Here is a 17,835-nt window from a genome sequence, read left to right on the forward strand (position 1 = left end):
TACTTTTGCACCAGAATTCATTTCATTGTTGAGGGAATGACCATCATTGTTGGATGAGACCCAGGTTATTACCGAGTAGAAAAATCTGAGTTTGATCTCTTTAGCTCACAGGATCTTTACTTTTAGCCTGAACTGACAGATCAGATGAATGAAACAAAGCCCAGTCTCTTAATGGCCTCCAATTTCACCTGGATTTATTCAGAAGTGTCAAACTGGTTCAATCTCATTTTACTGAGAACCTACCAGATGTTTCTCTCCTCTTCAAAATCTACTCCATTTTACCACCAGAAAGATCTCATCTCCTTTAACTCCATATGAGTGTAATTGGTTTTGATTATTACTTATTATTACCAGTTCCTGAAGCCCTATTGTGTTTCACAGATCCCTCACGTAAATATTGTTATGCTGTGATAGACGGACATGTTTGATATTGTTGCGCTGCAACAAGTACAGAGCCCAAGAAAAGTCACTCTTGGAGAAATGGGAGGACCACAGGTTAGTGCCCTTGAGGAGTTCAAGGCTAAAAGAGGAAGCTCAGGTTAATCCTGGGCTGCATCAAAAACAGAGTAGCCTGCAGGATGAGGGAAGGGATTCTGCTCCTTGGCTCTGCTCCGCTCTGGTGAGACCTCACCTGGAGTGCTGCGGGGAGCCCAACACACACATGGATCCATTCGAATGAGCCCAGACGAGGGCCACACAGTTCATCAGAGGAGATGCAGCACCTCTCTTATGGAGACAGGCCAAGAGTGATGTGGCTGTTCAGCTCGGAGAAGACTCTGTGGAGACCTTACAGCATGTCCCAGTGTGAGGCACGGCTACAACAGAGCCAGAGAGGGACCTTTCACAAGGGCATGGAGTGACACGACAAGGAGGGATGGCTTCAAACTGAAGAGCAGTAGGTTTCGATTAGATATTAGTAAGAAATTCTTTACTGTGAGAGTGGTGAGGCACCGGAACAGGCTTCCCAGAGAAGCTCCGGATGCCTAATTCCCAAAAGCGTTCAAGGTTGGGCTGGATGGGGCTTTGAGCAACCCGGTCTAGTGGAAGGTGTCGCTGTCCAACTTTCCAATTTCGCTTCCAATTCAAACCCTTCCATGCTTCTCTGATTTCTCCGATGGGCGCTGCGTTCTTTCGCGCTCCCCGAGCAGGGCACACGGCCTACCAGCGCCTCTTAGCGGCCCCGCCCCCACCCGTCACCACGGCAACCCCGCCCCGCCCTTCGCGTCACATCGCCCGGCGGGCTCAAGCCCCGCCCCCCCGGTGCTTCGATTGGTCCGTGGCCATAGCGCCATCTCGGCATAGCGCCGCTGATTGGCCGGCGACGCTGAGGCACGGGCGCGCGGTGCCCGCGGGGGGGCGGCGGCCGTTACTCATTAGCATGGCCGCGGGGCCGCCCCTCCCGCGGGCCGCCCTCGCCACTCGCGCCTCTTGCCCCTGGTTCCCTCCCACAGCCCCGTTCCTGCCGCGAGGCGCCGCCGGGCGCCGGGACCGGGTCAAGGAGGGAAGCAGCCGCACCGCATCTTCTCTCCGTGAGGCGGCTGCGGGGTGCCCGGGTGCGGGCAGGTAGAGCAGAGCAGCAGCCGCGCCCCCCTGGGCGTGCACCGTCCTCCCCCCGCCCCGCGCGGCGCCGCTGCCTCATCCCCCGGCGTGAGGGGTCCGGCAGCATCGCCGCCGCCAGCGGAGGAGAGTCCCGGCACCGAGCGGGGCTGGGCACGGCGGAGGGGTGACCGGGGGCGGTGAGACGAGCTCCAGCTCCTCCGGCGTCGCGTGTCCGGGAGGGGATTCTCGAGAAGACGCTTTATATATTGGTTTTTTCCGGTTTCGGCACCTCTTTTCAGGCTTCTGTGGCAGCCTGGCGAGGTGGGGCTTGTTCCTCTTCTGGGGCTCCTTGTTTTTCCATTGCAATCTCCCCACCTTCCAGTGAAAAGGAAATCGTCCCTTTTCTATTGATACATTTTTTCATCCCTTCCACGAAACCCTATTTTCGGCAGCATCCATCTGCGGCGAAGCTTTGGAGCGACAACCGAGATCAGTGACGCTCATGATGTGGACCTTTCTGGGTATCGCCTCCTTCATTTACGTCTATAAGAAGTGTGGAGACCTCATGACTTACGCTAATAAGGAGGTGCTGCTCTCCGTGCTGGTGTTTTTCTCGCTCGGCTTGGTGCTGTCGTACAGGTACCACTTCAGGGGGCCCAGGCAGCGGCAGCAGCAGAAGCAGAAGTCGCACCTGGGGGTGCTCTCTGATGTGCTTTCGGCTTTGCCGCTGGTTGGCTTCTTCTGGGCCAAACCCACCCCGGCGTCTCAGCAACTTGAACAACCCAAATCCAGAAAGGTAAGTTGGATTCAGACGCGGCACGTGAGGTGAAAGTTCCTGCTGCTCTTCCCTCTGGCCACTGACCCTCTCCCGTGGTGAGGGAAAAGAGCTAAGAAAGGGGTGGACATCTTTAGATGCTGGATGCTTGATTTGTCAGATTTTGTGTCAGTTTTGGATGGAAAAAGAAAAAGTGAAACTTACTTAAGTGGTAGACCAGGGGTTTTCTAGCATCAAAACAAATATGTTTTAAGAAAGATTTGGATTAAAAGATTATCGTAGTAGCAGAAAAATGTCTTCAGTTGCCAGTCTGTTGTAGAGATGAAGGACTGGAGAATCTCTCCTGTGACGAGAGGCTCAGTGACCGTCCAGCCGGGAGAAGGCTGTGTGTAAATACCTGAAGGGAGGGTGGATACAAAGAAGGCTGTGCCAGGGCTTTTTCCATCAGTGCCTGATGATAGGATGGGAGGTGCTGAGCACAGACTGAAACAGCGGATGTTTGCTCTGAGCATTAGGAGGCACTATTTACTGTCAGGGTGACTAAGCACTGCAACGTTCCCAGAGAGGTGGAAGAGTCTCCATCCTTGAAAGTATCCAGTCTGCACTGACCCTGCTTGAACAGGGACTTTGGACCCCATGATGTCCAGAAACCCTTTCCAACCTCTGCCATTCTGTAACTCTCTGATGAGCTTCCTAATATTTATGAATAAAACACATTTGGTTATACAACTGCAGATAGAGTTACTGGGAAATGATTGCTGACCTATTGCTTGTGAAATAGGTGCAGGACCTGCTCAGGTAGTCAGTCTGTTCCCCTGAGCCCTGAATGAACCTCGCTGTGGAACAAGTGGAGAGCTGTAGGTGGTACCTGGAGCTTAGCTGGAGTCCTGCCATCCAGGACTTTACACAGATATCCAGTACATCTGTGGTCAGCACTATTTGGCTGCTTTCCTGTGTACTTCTGGGCAATTTCACATGAGCGCTGACCCCTCACACAGAAGTATATGAAACTGGTTTTTAGCTACAAGTCAAAGATTTTTGATTTTTATTTTATTTTTCTCTTCAAGCTTGCCTTTAGCAATTTCTTGTGTTACCTGAATTCAGATAGTTAGTTTTGCAGTCTCTTGCTGTATTGTAGATATAAACATGACACTAGGCCACTAAAAATTCTGGTGTCAGTGTGTTTCACTGATGCAATCATATTTTTACCAGTGTCAGCATGCAGTGCTGAGGCATTTGTGAAAGACTGAACTGAACTCTCATCTAACAGCTGAAGAAGTGATTTGCAGCTTTGCAATGGAGTTGCCCTTAAAATTGTTTTTCACTTTGTATGTGATCAGGTGCTGTTGGGGAGGTTCTATAATGGAGCTGATTTAAGATAACAGTTTCTGTATTAATTGATGTCCAGTCCAATATATGTCAATTCTTCACATCTTTAAAGGTAGATGAATGGTAATTTTGCTTATACTTTCAGATGTTTCATGAGTTTTCATTTCAGGACTACTTCTTAAAAGCATTTCCCAGGCAGCTGCTTCTGCTGACACTTTTTCATTCTGAATATTACCATAAGCTGCTCTTCAGTTAGTTAGGTAGGTTCACTTAAGAGTATAATTTAAAAGGAGTATATTTTCCAGAGAAATACATTTTCCAGTAAATCCAATACCTTTTTCATTAAAAAGTGCTAAGGCCTCCATGCTGAAGTGGTTCACTGGCCTGAAAGTATCAGTCTTACTTTATAGGACAAGAATATAGAACAACCTTTTCTTACTGCCTTTTATAGCAGCTTTCAATCTCTGACAGTTTTGTTTGTGCTTTGTCTTGGGTCAGCAGCACAGGTTTTAGCCAGGGTCTTGATTTGCAGCAATGTTGGTTTGGTTTTTTTCTCTGCTTGTTGTGCTTTTGTTGCCTTGTAGAGTATGGCAGATTCAATTTTGGACAAAACTAAACTGCAAGGTGCCTTCCAACTACCAATGCACCTTCAGTACCCTGGCTCAGAATAGAGCTGCTCCGAAGTCAGCCCTCTTGACAAGGTTGTGGTACATATCCATTGGCACGTGTAACTTTGTTGGCTTTGTTTTCTAAAGGGTAAAAGAGGAGTGAACTTCTCAGATGTATATCTGACAGAGACCGCTCCAAATACAACATTGTCACCCCAGTATGATCCAGAAATTATCATCGTGGGATCAGGTGTCCTTGGTTCTTCCTTGGCCACGGTGCTTTCAAGAGATGGAAGGAAGGTGACTGTGATAGAGAGGGATCTGAAAGAACCTGACAGGATAGTTGGAGAATTGCTGCAGCCTGGAGGATTCAATGCTCTTCGAGACTTGGGTCTTGAAGGTGGGTACGTTTCAAAGCATAAATAGATCTGTAACACAAGAGGTGCAACACTCAACAATGTATTTAGTAAAAGCATCCCTACAGGAAAAATTAGGAAAAACATTATCTGCACTTAACATTTGAATTAAAATTGCTTGTGTATTTCCAGTTTGCTATTTTGAAAATACTTTTTTCAACATGTGTATTTTGCTTAAGAAAATTGGATCCTGTGTAAAGAAATGCCTTTAATAAATAATTAGTCTTTCTTAAAGACTTGTTTTAACCCATCTGTTGGCTTTTATCTTGCAGATACAGTAGAAGGTATTGATTCACAAATAGTAAATGGTTACATAATTCATGATCTAGAGAGCAAATTGGAGGTTGAGATTCCGTATCCAACATCTGAAGACGGAAGTGTGGCCAGTGGAAGATCTTTTCATCATGGCCAGTTTATCATGGGTCTCCGAAGGGCGGCTATGGCAGAGCCCAAGTGAGTCACGTTGTGAGCAGCACAGTTGGTATCCAGAGATTCAGAAGCATTGTTCCCGTCATTTCCATGAGCTTCCTTAACCATTTCCCAACACAGAGGGCTGTGATGAACAGGAGTGAGAGAACGGAGCAGCTGTAGTTACTCATTCTGTTCTCTGTAGACAAGTTCATGAGTTACATACACATAATATATATATATCACGCTTTGGAACAGCTTCATCTTTAAGGGAGTATGGGCTTTAAATATTAGGCAAGATATTTGCCCATCTGTGTGAGAGAACAGTTCACAGGTGAAGGGTTGATTCTCTTCTGCTGATTCTTGGGTTTGGCATTTTACCAGAAGTAGTGACCTCTTCTTGGTGAGCAGTGCACAGAACTTCTTTAGACAAGGCATGAGTGGCAAATCTGGCACTATTTGTTAGATCACAGAATGGTTTGGGTTAGAAGGGATGACCTTTGAAGGTCAGGTAGTCCAACCCTCCTACTGCACTGGGCAGTAGCATGTAGCTTTGACACTGATGTTATCAGTGATAATAGAAATCAAGTGTTTACATTTGTATGTTGTTTTGCTTTCTTTTTTTGGCAACAAGTAGTAAGCCAAAGTAACTTAAAAGGAGCATTAAAGGGAAGTAGCTCTTTCCAGTTAATAATTTGTATGTTTCAGAATATTGAAGACAATTTATTTTCACAATTAAAAGAAAATAATGGTGATTTCTCTTAACTGTTTTCTTTCTTCTATAAAAGAGATGAAAAGTAAACTTTCATTGAAAAAGAATAGATTCTAGGTGCTGCTCTCTGTATGGTATTTTTTTTGTATTGTCTTTTTTCTCCCGTAAATAATTTTTTCCCCTAAGAAAATCAATATCTCCCGTAAATAATTTTTTCCCCTAAGAAAATCATTTTTTCCCCTAAGAATATCATGTCCCTTTACAACGGACATATGGCATGATCATATTTCTACTTAACACCTTTATTCCAAGCTGGAAAATTGCTTTCTCCTTTCATATTTGTTGTATCATATGAATTACTAAAAGTGGCACTGAAGCTCACTGTACTACAGAGCTGCTAAAATTAACAGTGACTGTTCACTAGCTCTGAAAGGTAAAGCCTTCTTGAGGCTCTAAGTTCAATGAAATTTGGGCATCTGAGTGCTCAACTTGTGGGAAAAACTGTAGTAGCTGTTCACAGTCTTTGAAACAAAAACTTGCAAAAATCATGTTTGTGACTTGAATGAAATTCTTTCCTATTTTCCACACACTCTTGAATGTCTGTTTTGTGTATGCTTGCTTGTCTTTTAATTTGTGGCATAGAAAACTGCATGTTTATGTGCAGTGAAAGATCAAGAACTTGTAATAGTGCTAGGTGATTTTGGGTTTTATTACAAAGCTTTTGAAGATATAGGGGATAATAATTACTGATTAGTGTATCCTCTTTATAAGCACTATAAAGCACTAGGAAATATGAATGTATTTCAGAAAAGTTATTTCTGCAGCAGAAAGAGGTAGTCCATCATTGGTTTATAATAATAAACTAATTATATGTAATCATAAACTCACTTATGGTGGATGAGAACAAGAAGAAAAAGTGAGCACTTAGGTAACTGAAGTGACATCTATAAAAGAAACTTGGAGCTGATAGGATCTGCAGGGCTCTGATTCCCTGGCATGCTGCTGCAGTCCCTTGCTGTTGAGGTTTCTCTTGAGTGCTCACTCAGAACCATTCATATTTTGATACAGCCAACATGCTTGTTTCCTGTCAAATTAAGCCAGTCATGAGCTGCTCTGAAATGTCTGCTGGATGCCAGTGGAAAAAAAAAACAACATTGAGATGCTTGTATTCCTTTTGAGAGCCTAAAATAGCAAGCTGTTGTATCCTCACTTGCACCTTTAGCTCAATTCTTAAAGTTGTGGAATTACAACTAGATATGGAATATTTGCAAGAGATTCAGAGAGTCCTTTTCCGAGCTGCTAAGTCTGAAGCACTGTGATCAGGTCTAACAGCTCGGACCCGATAAAGAATATAAGTTTAGAGAGATTTAATTTCTGAACTCAAAATAGCTCTGGTTAGGAGATAGTAGCAGGGGATGCTCCACGTGAATGTGTTAGCAGAACTTTAAAAGCATAAATAGAGAAAAACCCAGAATTCTATCCCAAATTCCTGAAGTGATAAGCTAGATATCTATGTCCAAAACGGGTTAGATTAGTTTGGACTGCTCTGAGAATTATGTGCCTGACTTTTATCTAGTGTTCATGTTAAGGGTTTAAGTAATGGTGATCCTGCTCTTTCATTCTCCTCAGTTAGTTCTCACCTGCACTGTCGGCGATTCCTAGCTTTTAGCAGGGATGACTCAGTCAGCTCCCTGATTTCTAACCTTTATTAGGTGTGAAACTCCTCTCAGCATCTCTCACAGGGCTATGGGGCACAGCTGGGGACTGTGCTAAGTGACAGGACGTTTGTGATAAACAGTAAGGTCTTTAGAATATTCAGGGACCAAACCAAAGGTTTTGATAAAAAGTGAAAGTTATGACCAACACTTTTTGATGTTTAATGTGGCTTTAGAAAGTGTTCAAGAACCCTTTTTTTTTTTTTGTGAAATGTAAACAATAATGTTGGCAGAGACAATATTATTGAAAATTTGGTTTTCTATCTGTGTCTAGTGCCTTGAAATGCTGGCATCATTAATCCTATTCTGTTTTAACCCCTCTGTTTCATTTCAGTGCAAAATTCATTGAAGGGACTGTGTTACAGTTACTTGAGGAAGATGACTGTGTTGTGGGCGTTCAGTACAAGGACAAAGAAACTGGAGACACTAAGGCAAGAGCTTTCTGTTACAATCTTTGTTAAACTGTTGAGAAAATTGAGAGTTGCTTTATATATATAATTTTTAAAAAGCTTGCATTTCAGAGCACTGGTACAGAAATAATGTAGTTATCTAAAAAGTGAAAGATTCAATAAAGGGAGATTATTTCCTAGTGCATACAGTCTGGGAATATGCGAGTTCTTGTTATAATTTATGAAGCTTCTGCTTTCAGTTTCTCTGGAGAATTCAGTTCATTATTTGTTTCATTATTCATATGTCTGGAGTTTAAAATCTTTTGAGAGTTCCTGGTGAAAAGAACAATATATTAGGATTTTTGCTTCAGCTGTGTGTAGTGGTCTGCATTTCCACATATACTTCCACCATCTAATGAGGGACTGAAAATGAAAAAGTTACATATTCATAGTGAAAGCTCTGTCTTGTCATTTCTTGGATGACAGAAAGAGAATTTTGGCATATTTTAATGCTAAACTGCTGGCTAAATGCTATGAAACTGTGTGAACTTAGGAGAGACCAGTTCGGGTAGAACCCCTGTACTGAAGTTCTGAATATGCTGCTTATTCTCCAGGAAAACCAAATTTGTGATCTTCTTTGTGGACCTTAAAGTTCCTTTGTTGCCTAAAGTTATGTAGATGTACTCTGATGGGAAAGATGGGGATCTGCCTATGCTGTGCTCCCCTCCATACTAGATGAAGTTCCTGAGTAGCTGGAAGATCCTGCTCTGACCTCTAAAATCAGAGGTCTGTGACATCTTTCCATCTCTAAGTAATTTAGAAATGGGACTGGTGGCATAGTACCAAATAGGAGAGAGCCTTTTAAAAGTACTTGCCAAAGCTGTAGGGGAGCCAGCTGGTTTTAGACTGTCCTCAGGCAAGTGCCATTTCACCCCTCTTAATGGCTGAGTGCTGCAACAGAGCAGAGGAGTAACAACACCCTTGACACTTCTTGAGGTAGCTGGAGGAGGAGTGAGTTCCAAGTCGTGTTCCTTGGTCTGCCTTACCTGCCATGTAATGTAAATAAAACTGTATTAGGAAATCCGCTCTAGGAGAATAAGCTGCTGAATCAGAGCATGAGAAAGACAGGGAGTTTGGAGAGGAGGAGGATTTTTTGCAGGGAAAAGGGTGTTTATTGGGATTTATTTCCCAAAAATAAATTTGCTTTATTATCTAGGAACATAGAAGAGTGTTTTTGTTTTGTTTGAGGGGTAGAAGGGGAATGTGCATATTTTGTTTTGAGTTCTGTTTTTAAGCTTCACACACTTATGGATGTTATTGTTGTAATTTTAAGTGTGACTTATTTGAACACTGGGTGACCCGTGTTCTAGCCTGCATCTTTCCTGAAAGTCTGGATGTTGTTCTAAAGGCCTTAAGTTTCCTGTCTATATGCTGGGGATAAACAAATTCATGTTTTGCACTGAATGCTGAAGTCCTGTGACTGGAAAGAGCTGTTTCATTTGCTGGCTTAGATCTCCTTTGATTTTAGAAATCTAGTACATTAGAAATGTTTAATGGAAATTTCTTTTTACTATGTTTCCCTACCTGTGAGTTTTTCAGGAACTCTTAGGAAGCTCTTTGGTAAATAAAAATCCCAAACTCAAGCCTGTTTACTTTCCTTAGCCTGCTTTTATAAAAAAAAGAGGCTGTGTTGTGTATGTGTTTTTCTGTTCTTTCCATCCTACATTCTCCACAACATTACCTCTGAGATTTTTATTCTCTTAAATGAGGTTCAAATTAGCCATCATGCTAAAGGTCAACTTACAAATTTTTTCAAAACTAGGCAACTGAATAGACTCAAGGTTAATTGTGTTGACTGTGGAAGTATTGTAGCATGAGTGTTCTACTCATTAGACAGCAGGAAACTGATAGGAACAGGTGACTTTGGTCTAATTGCTGGAAAAATTAGGGCTTGCCATCGTCCAAGCTAGGAATCCATAGGAAAGAGGTGAATCCATAGCAGAGATAATTCTACTCAGGAGCTCACTTCTATAAGTACAGATGCATAAAACATGTTTCAACTTACATCTACTGTCATCTGATTTTGTCCAACTTCCCTTCACACAGCAAAAGATATTAAGATTTGTGTGACCAAGTGGAGTCAGACTTGAAGATCCTTGTGAGTCCCTCACAACTCAGAGTATTCTATGATTTTATGAATTCACTCCAGTGCTGGTGGAAACTGCTTATAGAGGAGCTCTCTCACAGAGTGACTCATCCATACAATAGTAAAAGATTTCCTAGGAGTACTAATGAAGCACAGTGTGCTTTTTTTGCCTTACAAACTGAAAGCTTAAATGGAGAAATACTTTTTACTGCTTATGCCAAGCGTATGAAATCACTGAAAGCTAAGGACTAATGCTTGTTGTAAATTTGTTGTCTTTTGAAGTTCAGTCACTGAACATATTGACACTGAGAAAGCTGTAGATAGAAGGAAACACCTACCTTTAAATGCTTCCTAGTGTAATAATGTTGTTATATGACCATAAAAGTAAAAGGCATAAAAGTACCTTTTAGTAACTGGAATTATTTGCTGATGTTCGAGAAGAATGTATGCATTAAACATTAGGAATTTGCACAGACCTTCAGGCTGAACCTGATGAGTTTATTCAGATTTGTATTTTGTCCATATATATACTATTTGTCTAGTTCCTAAGTAAATTTGGAACTGCTCAGAGCTCCCTGTGTGTCTTTTAAAGAAGAGCCTATGTGCTTACAGCTTGTCAGTTTGTTACACTTTGGTTTGGTTTTCTATAGCTGCTTATACATAGTTCTTTAATTTGAAATTCTGTTTTGTTTTCTTTTTTTTCCTCTGAAGAGCATTACAGCCTGAAGGGAGCAAATACTCTTTATTGTTTTTTTAATCCAAGTTTCTACACAGTTCCCATAGCTGTGTTTTCTAAAAAAGCTGGAGTATATTGTTAGATCAGCTTGTGTAGCAAATAGATAAGTATGAATACAAGGAAGGCAAACCCCACAGTATTTCTTAATACCTATGTTGGGAATTGCTTCTCATTGTTCTGTAGCAAAATTGATGGTGTCTTATGTTTATTTTTAATTTCTGCTGCAGGAACTTCATGCTCCACTTACAGTTGTAGCTGATGGACTTTTCTCCAAATTCAGGAAAAACTTGATATCCAGCAAAGTTACTGTTTCATCCCATTTTGTTGGTTGCATTTTGAAGGTAACTTTTAAGTATAATACTATATAAACTAAGTACAAGTATAATACTACATAAGTATAATATATTAAGTATAATACTATATAAACCACTATGCTGTTGCTGAAGGTGGGGTACCTTGTAACCCATATGAACATATTTGCCTTCAGGACCTACAAACTTCAAGAGAGAAGTGGTGTCCTGGTTTTGGACTGGGAATCTGGGTTGGTATCTGGGTGGTTGAAGAGTCCAGGTAGAAACCCTGTCTGGTTCTTTCACTCTGTGTCTGCTGCATTAAGTGATGCATTAACAGCAAAAATAATTAAGGGAGCATGAACTGAAGCTAACAGAATTTTCACTAGACTGGGTACACTGACTGGTAGGAACTCCAGTACTTTTTGGGTCTCTAATCCCATTAGCACTGCCCAAATTTGCCTACTTTTGCAATCTCCTAAGACCTCATTAGATAGGGCCCTGTGATTCTTCTTCAATTGGTGTCTCCAAGTAGTTATATTTAGACTAGTGGATTTCTTTCCCTGCCACCTCTTTCTTTATGAAAAGAAAACAAAATTATCTTACTGAAAACTACTGCATTGATTATGTTACAGGTTTTTAATGGCATATTTTAAATCTTGGTGAGGCATTCAAATGAAATGGATAAGTTGGTGATTCTAGTAAATATTAAAATGTATTGGTAAAAGAACTGTTGCTACACTGAAATTCAGAACATTCTTTTTGAAAACACTTCTTCATTTAAGAGAATAATAACACAAGCTTAATATGATGGAGGATTTTATTTAAAAGTGTTTTAGAAAATTATTTTGTTTGTCTGATATTCAGTACCCTTTCATTAATCAGTCTCAATTTTTCTTCCCCTTCTTTTCTTTTTAAGGACGCATCACAGTTTAAAGCTAATTATGCTGAACTTGTTTTAGCTAAAACGAGTCCAGTGCTAATCTATAAGATTTCATCAACTGAAACTCGGGTCCTTGTTGATATTAGAGGGGAAATGCCAAAAAATTTAAAAGAGTACATGATTGAGACCATTCATCCACAACTACCTGGTAAGTCTGCAAAGACTTCTAGAGAATTGTCACATTTAAATATGTCAAAAAAAAAAAAAAAAAAAAAGAGACACATTTCATTGAATTGATAAAACTGTGTGTTTTTTTCAATTTTTCCAGTGCACAGTCACTGTTTCAGGAGCCATTTACCCTTCTTTGGTTCTACACCACACAACACACAGAAATTTTTTCAGCTCACATCTGTGAGCTCAGCAATTCAGGATTATATAAAGCTCTGGGGTCCCCAGCACAGGAAGGACATTGACTTGTTGGAATGAGTCCAGAGGAGGCCACCAAGTTGACCAGAGGGATGGAGGGCCCCTCCTATGAGGAGAGGTTGAGAGAGTTGGCTTTGTTCATCTGGAAAAGGGAAGGCTTTGGGGAGACCTAATTGTGGCCTTCCAGTGCCTGAAGGGAATCTTGGGGCAGGTGAAAAAGAAAGATGGGGCAGAACTATTGACAAGGGCATCAGTGGCAGGACAAGGGAGGATGAGCTCAAATAGAGAGTAAGTTTAGGTTAGATATTAGGAACAAATTATTTACTGTGAGGGTGGTGAGGCACTAAAACAGGTTGCTCAGGGTGGGTGTGGTTGCTACATCCCTGGAGATGATCAAGGCCAGGTTGGATGGGGCTCTGAGCAGTCTGGTCTAGGGGAAGTGTCTCTGCCCATGGCAGGGGGGTTGGCAGTACATGATCTTCAAGGTCCCATTCCAACCCACACCATTCTGTGACTCTGTGATATCTCAAAGAGATTAAAATGGATTGTGTACAAATTATTTGTGTCTTTGTCTAACTACTTTAACTAAAATATTTGGTTGTTGCAGATCATTTAAAGGAACCATTCTTAATAGCAGTTCAGAATGATCGTTTAAGGACTATGCCAGCCAGCTTCTTGCCTCCCTCAGCTGTAAACAAGAAAGGTGGGTATTGTGAAATAAAAGAAAGAAAAAAGTCATTATAAGCATCTTCTGTGGCATAGGATTTTGTTGGCTCAGATGTGTATTTGTTTTTCAATATAACCGTCTCATAAATCTTATATAAAAAATAATATTTTGAAAATGTGTACCTTGGGCAAAATTTAACTGGAATGTTTACATTGACGCCACATGTTAAGTCAATGCCTGCTTTATCTGTAAGTTTAATTTACTCAGTTGCTGAAGCTTATACTAGTGTGGCCTTTCTAAGAAAAAAAAAAAGATTAAAAATTAAAGAAATTAACTTAAAAAGTGTGTTCTTTGACACCTGAACACACATACCTATAGGGAAAAAAATAGTTTGACCTTGATTATCTTAAAGCTGTTTTAAGCCTTTTAATTTGAAGACATACTTTGTGGGTTTTGTTTTTTATTTTCTAGTTGTTATATGTCTTATTTTCTGGTGAAAATGAATTCTTATTAAGTTTGATGTTTTTTATAGAGGATTTGAATTTTAAGATTCCATAACAGTTTTACAGTATCCTATTGGTTTTTTTTTTCTTCTACCTAGGTGTTCTTCTTTTAGGAGATGCATATAATATAAGACACCCTCTAACTGGTGGAGGAATGAGTGTTGTTTTAAATGATGTTAAAATATGGAGAAGTTTGCTCCAGGATATCCCAGATCTTTATGAAGATTCTGATGTTCTTAAGGTGATTATTTATTTTGGACTTTATTTTAGACAGCTTCTGCTGCAATTCAGTGACACACTTCTAAGTTTTATGCAACTCAGGCACAAGTAAGTTATTGGTGAGGCATAGCAGTTTTCAAAGCTTTGGCTAGAATAATCAGATATCAGGCATTCACCAGTGGAGCTGTGGTCTTTAACTGCTGTGCTGTGTGGCAAGAGGCAGTTTCAAGACTTTGCACACTGACCTGCTGTGTTTTACTTAAGGAGACTTGTGTGCTGTGTCTAGTCAGGATGCTTTGCTGGGATAACCTGATATTCCCATTTTATTTGGGCATTTCTAACCAGATTGATCCTAAATGTGGGTTTGAACCATTACACCTTTGTGAATGGAACTTGGACAATAATGAGCTTGTGTACCCAGTCTTTCAGGAGACATCTCAGCCTCCACTGGCCTCTTGCTTGCTGCATTAATCTGGATAGTAAATTAGAAGGGATCCTTCTTTCCCAGGATCTGCTCCATCAGTGTTCATGCAAGGTTTATTTTTTCTGTGATACTTAATCCCAAAATTCTGATGAGTAGATATTTATTTATTTGTTTACTGTTTTTAACGGGGCTAGGCATTTTGTCTTGGCTAAGTTACAGGTAGTATAATTGTAGACTACAATTAGATGATTCCTAAAGTGTATTTGAAAATTGAGAAGCACTTAGAGGAACCCTGAATGCCAGGACAGTTGAGGACTTACCTGACCACATGCAGACACTTTTATGGCAGCTAGTCACCGCAGACTAGGTCATTTCCTATTTATTACCAGTCAGTTGAGGGAACTAGCTGAGCATTGTCCTTCAAGTTTCAACTGTATCCCAGACACTCCCTGTAGGATGAGAAACATGATCTGGAACTAAACTATCTTTTCTGTCCTATATTTAAGGTAAGGGGAGCCTGGGTAACTGCTTCAAGAAGTTTTTGTAATTCCTTAATGACCTAGCTTGGAATCAATCTAGCATATCACTAAATCCCTTCTACATGTCTATGAGCATGACTCTTGCCACCTCACCTCTTTGGGAATATTTTGAATGTTCCTTTGTATTTACTGACAGAGATATTTCTTTTTCTTATTTTTTTTTCAGGCAAAAAGAACATTTTACTGGTCAAGGAAAAAATCTCATTCTTTTGTAGTGAATGTTCTTGCCCAGGCACTTTATGAGCTCTTTGCTGCCACAGATGGTAAATATATCTTAGTTAACCTCTGATTTATTACAACTGGGTAAATAAATATGACTGGGAAGGGGATGTCCATGTCTCTGTGTGTGTGTGTGTGTGTGTATGTATATTGTTATATATTGAAAATATATCAATCAAAGAATTTTAATAAGTTTTCTTGTGTTCTCTGCCTAGTTTTTTAGACAGAGTTTAAGCAATGTGAAGGCAAGTCTGGAGTTAGGACTAGATAACAAACCAAAGAAAAACTCCAAAGAAAACAATAATCAGTTAATACAAAAATATGTAGATATTCTGTAAGACTATGTTTTGTATAAATAAAAGCAGCTTAAAGTCCAGCTGAATTAAACAGAACAACAATTACCAAGTCCTGGATTTAATATCAGTACTGCACATGCAGAAAAATGTTTCAGTATGTGTTGATTATATTTGTTTTATTAATTTTAATTAATTTTGTAGATTCCTTGCATCAGCTGAAGAAAGCCTGTTTCCATTACTTCAGACTTGGAGGAGAATGTGTCGCAGGTCCTGTTGGATTGCTCTCAGTGTAAGTTCACTGTGCTGGCAGTGGTTATTGTGAGCCCCTGAGAGATCTGCTTTGCCCCCCGTCAGGCTGCTCAATACAGGGAGGATGGCCCACATGAGCCTAGATTTTAAGATTATACTGAAGGCTGGAGCTTTATTAGAAACTGTGTCTTTAAGTGCTCACTCTTTTATTTTTCTTTTCTTTTTTTTTCCCTGCATAAAAAAGGCCACTAAAAGCTGGTGGCCCCTAGTGTAGGTGGCACAGGAATTTGAATAAGGTAGAGGAGTCCAGAGCAGCTGGTGGAGATGTTTCCTACTTGACAAGCTGAGAGTAGTGTTGGGTGAGGCCTCCTATAAAAAGCTGTAAGGAACAGGGAAATCTCTAGCTATGAAGGTGTTTGAATGACCCCTCAGAAATTTGTGAATGCACAGTAAATCCTACTACTCTGAACACAGGAGAACATGTGCTTTTATATTTCTCTCCTTTTGGACTGAGAGCTAAAACTGAAAAGCCTATTTAAAATATTCCTTTGGGGGAAGACAAGGAGTAAGAGGAGTAGACAAAGAGTACTAGGAATGAGAGAAAGCAGCAGTGTACATTGGCTGTGCTGTAGGAAGGAATGCAGAATGTAGAGCAGCCCAAGAGAATGAATTTTGTATTTTTCAGTTGAGTTGGCAGGACCAGATCTGCCTAAATCAGAAGGGGGTGTGTGATCTTGAGTGGAGATTTTACAGTTTTCCATTGTAAAATGGAAATTTTTCAGTTCTTTCTGATGCTGTTTATTTACTAGTTTTATCTGTTTATTTTTAATGCAGGTTATCTCCCAAACCAATGGTACTGATTGGCCACTTCTTTGCTGTGGCCTTGTATGCTGTTTATTTTTGCTTTAAGTCAGAGTCCTGGATCACCACGCCGCGAGCAATTTTCAGTAGTGGAGCTATTCTTTACCGGAGCTGCTCTATAATATTTCCACTTATTTACTCTGAAATGAAGTATTTAGTCTATTAAAATCCAGGGTAAAGTGACTGGAGGAAGAAAGCATGAAAATCACAATGCCTTCAAAATCTTTGGACATGTATTATTTAATATTGTATCATGTTCTCCTCAAAATGCAATTTCCTTGATAAGGTTTTAACTTAATTTTGGTTTTGTGGTTATATACATATATATTATATGTAAATATTATTTTCTTTGCAATTTAAGTTCAAAAAGGAGTTAGCTGTTTACAAGGACCATAATTAAGTGTTGACGTGGTAGATAATTGCCAGTTTTGACAGAATTTCTTTCCTTGCTTTATGCATTGCTGAGTGCACCACTAATATTAATAAACTGAGAAGTGAAAATTGTAAACCATATGCTGCTATTATCCTTCATGCTTTTTTCTGTTCAGTAGTTCCATAGACTTTATTACTGTGAAATAGCATAACATTCTTGATTTCGTTATTTCATTAGGATTTGCATCTATTTGTTTCAGTTGCAGCTAAGATACTGGTCTGTTGACACTTAAAAGGACACTGTTAAGGATATCCAATCTTGATGTGTCACTATATCTTTAATTTCAGTTACTGTTGCAAGTGCCATGTTGCTCCTCTGAATTCCTTCTTTACACCAGAATTCATTTTAACAAGTAATAACCAAATCTGCTTTGTTGGCTACTGCAATGCACTCAGGTAGTGAAAGCACATGTTTTTGAAAATTTCTTCTTATCTCATTTCCTTTCAAAACCTTGAAAGTTTGGGGTTGTTCTGCTTGGTGTGTGTGCAACTGAAATTTAACACTGCCATGAACTGAAGCACAGCAACAAACTGTATTCACTGAAACAAATTAAGTCCAGGCTATTTCCAGTAGACAATAATCTTTAATATTACTTCTGAAAATTAATGAAAAGCACCATGAAAGTGTCCTTTTAATACTTGGAGTGTGGTGGGATTATTTTTCCTGTAGGAATTACTGCATGCTACTAAAGAGTTCATGTCTATTCCTATTGGTCACTATTCCTCTTGATGTTACCAGTGTGATTTCCTTTGCTCTTGTGCATCTGCATTTTCTCTACTTTCTTATGATTCGTTTGGGTATCACTGTATGGCTCTGCTCTTTTGGCTTGCCTAAACAATCACACATGGGTGCAGCCAGCAGTCTGGAGAGTAGTAACAGGTTTTTATTCTTCTGTACTGGTGAAACTGTGACTCTACATTGAAAATGACAGATTGCATAAGCTGTGTAAAAACATCCATTTTATCTTGGACTGTGAAAAAAATCTGTGGAGAGACTTTATTTAGTATTTTATTTGATGGATATTTCAAATGACCTTTTCTTTTCCAGAAGCAA

General features: G+C 40.2%; 1 protein-coding gene across 2 annotated transcripts; it reads left to right on the forward strand.

Annotated features, from left to right (window-relative positions):
* Nucleotides 1-1,415: 1,415 nt before the first annotated feature.
* On the forward strand, nt 1,416-17,617 carry SQLE (squalene epoxidase). Of its 2 annotated transcripts, XM_038129298.1 has the most exons (12): nt 1,416-1,860; nt 1,992-2,335; nt 4,399-4,651; nt 4,940-5,120; nt 7,837-7,933; nt 11,001-11,114; nt 11,983-12,154; nt 12,980-13,075; nt 13,641-13,783; nt 14,891-14,987; nt 15,441-15,528; nt 16,323-16,860. In XM_038129298.1, exons 2-12 carry the CDS (start codon nt 2,042-2,044, stop codon nt 16,513-16,515), a joined length of 1,728 nt encoding a protein of 575 aa, XP_037985226.1. In that variant the 5' UTR covers nt 1,416-1,860; nt 1,992-2,041; the 3' UTR covers nt 16,516-16,860. The 2 variants fall into 2 exon arrangements, with proteins under 2 accessions (XP_037985226.1, XP_037985225.1); XM_038129297.1 differs by having other exon boundaries at nt 1,416-2,335; nt 16,323-17,617.
* Nucleotides 17,618-17,835: the final 218 nt, after the last annotated feature.

Source organism: Motacilla alba, chromosome 2 (assembly GCF_015832195.1).
Source record: "Motacilla alba alba isolate MOTALB_02 chromosome 2, Motacilla_alba_V1.0_pri, whole genome shotgun sequence".
Taxonomy (NCBI): Eukaryota; Metazoa; Chordata; class Aves; order Passeriformes; family Motacillidae; genus Motacilla; species Motacilla alba.